The sequence below is a fragment of the Numida meleagris genome, chromosome 4 (genome assembly GCF_002078875.1).
Source record: "Numida meleagris isolate 19003 breed g44 Domestic line chromosome 4, NumMel1.0, whole genome shotgun sequence".
Lineage (NCBI taxonomy): Eukaryota > Metazoa > Chordata > Aves > Galliformes > Numididae > Numida > Numida meleagris.
The window spans coordinates 75,727,011-75,731,590 of record NC_034412.1 but is presented as its reverse complement, the minus strand read 5'-3'; the positions used below and the strand labels follow the sequence as shown (position 1 = coordinate 75,731,590).

General features: G+C 43.7%; 1 protein-coding gene across 1 annotated transcript in view; it reads right to left on the bottom strand.

Moving 5' to 3' along the window:
• The window catches only part of LOC110398634 (toll-like receptor 6), a gene marked incomplete in the record, with an annotated part of 13,959 nt that continues 10,349 nt past the window's right edge, over positions 971–4,580 (bottom strand). The window contains 1 exon segment of the mRNA XM_021396492.1: positions 971–4,580. Coding sequence (XP_021252167.1) covers positions 4,404–4,580 — 177 coding nt within the window.

Below are 4,580 nucleotides of genomic sequence, written 5' to 3'. Positions count from 1 at the left end.
CCCCAGGATATTGGCGTATTGCAGTATTGGTGAAATACAGGGTTGAAAGCAAGGACAGCAGAAATGAGGCAAAAAAGTAAAAACCAAGCAAGATGTGAGAAAACAACCAACTTATTTATCTTCATGCTCCCCTTGAAAATAAGGACAGCTCATTGTAAAGCAACCCAGTGTTTACATCGTAGATTACAGAATCACAGAATGGATTGGGTTTGAAGGGACTTTAGAGACCACTCAGTTCCAACCCCCTGGAGCCTTCTCTTCTCTAGGCTGACCATTGCCAATCTTTCAGCCTTTCTTCTCATGAGAGGAGCTCCAGCCCAATACATCACATATGTCAGTGAAGCAGTAGATGCTGCCTGCAGCCCACTCAGTAGGAGCAAACTATGGAGCAGGGGACTGACCTACAGCCACTGAACCAGCACAAGATCTGCAAGCAGGACAGGCACCTCCTGACTTCGAGTTTGTTACGTGCCACACACACCTCAAGGGGCTCCTGAGTCTGCTGGACTAATGAAATTATATGTTCCATCTTTTCTTGTGGCTGGAGTCTTTGTGAAAAAAATATGTTGTATATATTTTTAACACAAAGAGGAAAAATGTGTTGTGCGTATCTTAGCATGAGCGATCGTTTTCAGGAAACGCTCCCTGATAACTCAGTCGGCCACTGGGTGTCACCCTTTATCCGAGAAAAATAGCAAATTTAAGCTGACAAGAATCGTAGAATCGCTTGGGTTGGAAGGGACCCCAAGGATCACCAGGGTCCAACACCTCCGCCACAGGCAGGGCCACCAACCTCCAGATCTGGTACTAGACCAGGCTGCCCAGGGCCCCATCCAACCTGGTCCTGAACACCTCCAGGGATGGGGCATCCACAGCCTCTCTGGGCAGCCTGTTCCAGCACCTCACCACTCTCTCTGCGAAGAACTTTCCCCGACATCCAATCTAAACCTTCTCTCCTTGAGCTTAAAACCCTTCCCCCTTGTCCTATCCCTATCTACCCTTGTAAAAAGTTGATTCTCCACCTGTTTATAATCCCCTTTTATATACTGGAATGCTGCCGTGATGTTTCCTCACATCCTTCTCTTCTCCAGGTGTAGCAGAAATGCTAAGTCATGGCCTGAACGAGTGATTGAGCACTTGGTGGGAAGGCAGGGCCAGCCTGGGGGAGCTCAGGTTCATGCAATGCCCCTGAGTGACCGGAAGGAATGGAGCCAGGATTCACCCCTTCCCAGACTTCATTTAAGGGTTGGCAGTGGGGGTAAGTATATCTTGCTGGAGATTGTAAAGGTGAGCGAGTTCTTTCCTTTGTTTCTGTGCCCATAGCTGTTGTAGTTGAGCAAGTTCTCACTTGCTGTATCCTAGGACTTCGCTATTCTGCTGACATTGTTGTGCTTTCCATCATATTACACCAGGCTAAACAAGCTCAACTCCCTCAACCTCTTTTCATTGGGGAGGTGTTCTAGTTCTCTGATCATCTTTGTGTCCCCCCTCTGGACCCTTTTTATGTCTTTTGTGTATTGGGGGCCCCAGACCTGGACATAGTACTCCAGATGAGGCCTCATGAGGGCAGAGAGGGGTAATCACCTCCCAGATTCTGCTGGCCACCCCTCTCCTGATGGAGCCCAGGATACCATTGGCTTTCTGAGTTGCAAGAGCATACTACTGGCTCATGTTCCATTTTTAGTTGTCCAGGTCCTTTTCCACCGGGTTACTCTCAAGGAGTTCTGCCAGTCCGTACATGTATCTCGGATTACAGCAACCCAAGTGCAAAATGTTGCACTTTACTACATTGAACCTCAAGATTCACATAGGCCCAGCTTTCAAGTTTGTTGAGGTCCCTCTGGAATGCACTTAAAGAAAATATTTCTCCATTCACAGTTAAGAAATAAAGCTCTTACCTCTGTCTTATCTGTCTTATGATCTTATCACACAGAAATATGTGAAAGGTTTCAAGATTGATTTTGTGCTTTTTAGCCACGAAAACTCATTTAGCATATCCTTTACAATTAAAATTCTGGTCTGACCAAATATAAACAAAGTCAATACAAGATGTTGTTTTCATATACGCTTTTAGTCCTGTGATTTCTGTGAGAGGAGCTCTTGAGAAAAGTTTTATAAATTCAGACATTAGCACAACAGTGTTTCAGTATTTCAGCCAGCTATTCATGTCCTGTACGTCTCGAAAACTCCCCAGGAAACAGCTCTATGAACACTTTTTTAAAGTGTCTTGCTTAATGAAATATATGGGCACCAGGAAATCTGACTTGAGAAAATTCACTTCCTTTTTTCTCATCTAGTGAACTGGACAGCATATGTGCTTATTGCAAGATTTGCACTAAATATGATCGCTATTTGCACCCTTGGACAGTAAAGGTTTAGAGAAGGGTATTTTAGGAGGGCTTCTGGTAGTGTTCTGGGCTGCAAAGCTCAGAGGAGTCTGGGAGAAGTAGAGGCTGCAAAGCCCATGACATGCTCAATGCGTTGGTCTGTATTCCTGAACAACTCCTTATGTATCTGAGAGCTGGGCAGGTTTTCAGACCCTCAATTACAGACAGACTCTGGCCACAGCTATCATGAAGCAGCCATTAAGGCTGAGCCAGGCAGCTGCTTCATAGCAGAGAGCAGTGTTACTGAGGAAGTGAGCACGTAGTGATGCTGTGCAAGTAGGGAAAACCTGCTGAGGAGGACATGCAGTACCTCCAGCTGCACTTCCTGGCTGCAGCCCCCATTGGACATCGCTGCTGTGGATAAGAGGGCCTGGCAGCTGCTGCCATGGATCTGCCAGCCCTTGGTGCCCACTGCCTAGGCTGCTCAGAGGGTTCCATGAGGTGACACTCAAGGCAGGGAAAGGTGTTCCGCTCATGAACTCCTGAAGGCCTTATGGTGCATCCAAACAGCTCCCTGTCCACAAATGACCTGCTTGTCAGCATGCCACATCCTCCAGCTCCCACTGCAGTGGTTAGCAGCACATGAGAGGGGTCATGTCCTCCCTCCAGCTCATCTGCTTTGCACGCTGCGGCTGCAGGGCCTCTCACTTCCACCAAGTGTGGAGGGTGACTGCGCAGCTCCTGACCACCAGCCGCATCACACCAGGAAGGTTAAGAACATTAAAAAAATGAGACATTAATTAGGTTGTCAAATTTAAGTCACACACAGCAAATGATTAGGTGTCTACTAGAGATAACAAGGGATTTTACCCCAAAATGTCAGCCTTCTGAGTTTAAACAAGGAACAACCTAATTCAGTGACAGTTCTGGTAATGCAGCTCTTTCTCAATGGTTGTGCAAGTTCTGCTTCCTATTGTTCATGTGCAGCATTGCCAAGTTCCTATAAATAAGAGGGGCTTTCCTGCGATATTACCATGTGACATACTCTAAATACCTATTAAACTACATTATAAAATTGGTTACTTACTAGCAGCTGCAGAGAGAGAGCAATAAGATATTTTGTAATGTAACAGAAGAATCACAGTGGTGCAACTGAGAGAACTTTTTGCAATCAAATGGTAGTAGACTGAGGTATCTATTTTTTGTTGTTTTCTTCACTTCACAGGTGAAAGAGCTCATAATAAGAAAATATGTGATTGAGATATATAACTATAGTTTAGTAAAAATGCAAAATGAACAACACAATACAGCTTGATATGAGCACAGTAGAAACAGTAGTATTTTAATATTATTAAAAATAATATATTTGGATATTAACTGTAATTTTGAAAACAGCCAATGGCAAATTCCATGAAATCGTTACTTAATGGGTAAATCTAGGCAAAAGGCGATGTAGGGCACAGCGAAGTATGATGGATATTAAACAGGTATTGATGGTTCCAACTTCCATCTCTTACCTAGGAGAGTCTCTGACTGTGACTAAGGGAAAGACTTGCCAGAAATGAAAACAGAGCTGGGGTAACTAACAGACGGGTCTGAAAGTGTAGAGATACTATACCCTTGACATGTATTATACTGGTTTACAGAAATGGATTTAAACAAAAGTTTTCTTCTTGTTTGTATTACTTAGTTAAACCTCAAGGAAGAAGATCCCTACCACATTTACTCCACAATATCCCCATCAGAACAAAGATTAAGTGTGTGACCTTAACATTCCTGATGGCACTGAATCAATCAGTACCTTTTTTTACTTTCAAATATAGCTAGAATCAATGGGATGCATCCAGAATCAAAGCAACACGAGTCTAAAAAATAAGTGCAATCACTAGGAAAATTTCTCTCTCATTCTTGGCTTGATAATGGGCAAATAACAGAAAACTTCTGACTACTTGCAAGACTAAAATAAGTAACAGAATTTTGAAAGGCTTCACAACGCTTTGCGACAACCTAAAAATACAGTAAAAAAAAAAAACTTATAAAACTCTTGTTAACACAAACTAATGCAAGACAATCAAGTCACTTAATCAGATGTTGGGTTATACTGCTAGTAGATGCAACATCGCTTTGCTCCTCGTTTGTTTCAAAGGATGTTGGCAGCTTAATGCTAATAGCTGCCCTCAGGTTAGCCCAGAAAAGCGCATGCTTGCTCCTCTCCTTTGGCCACTCCAGGTAGGTTCTCTTTGCCATGAGAGC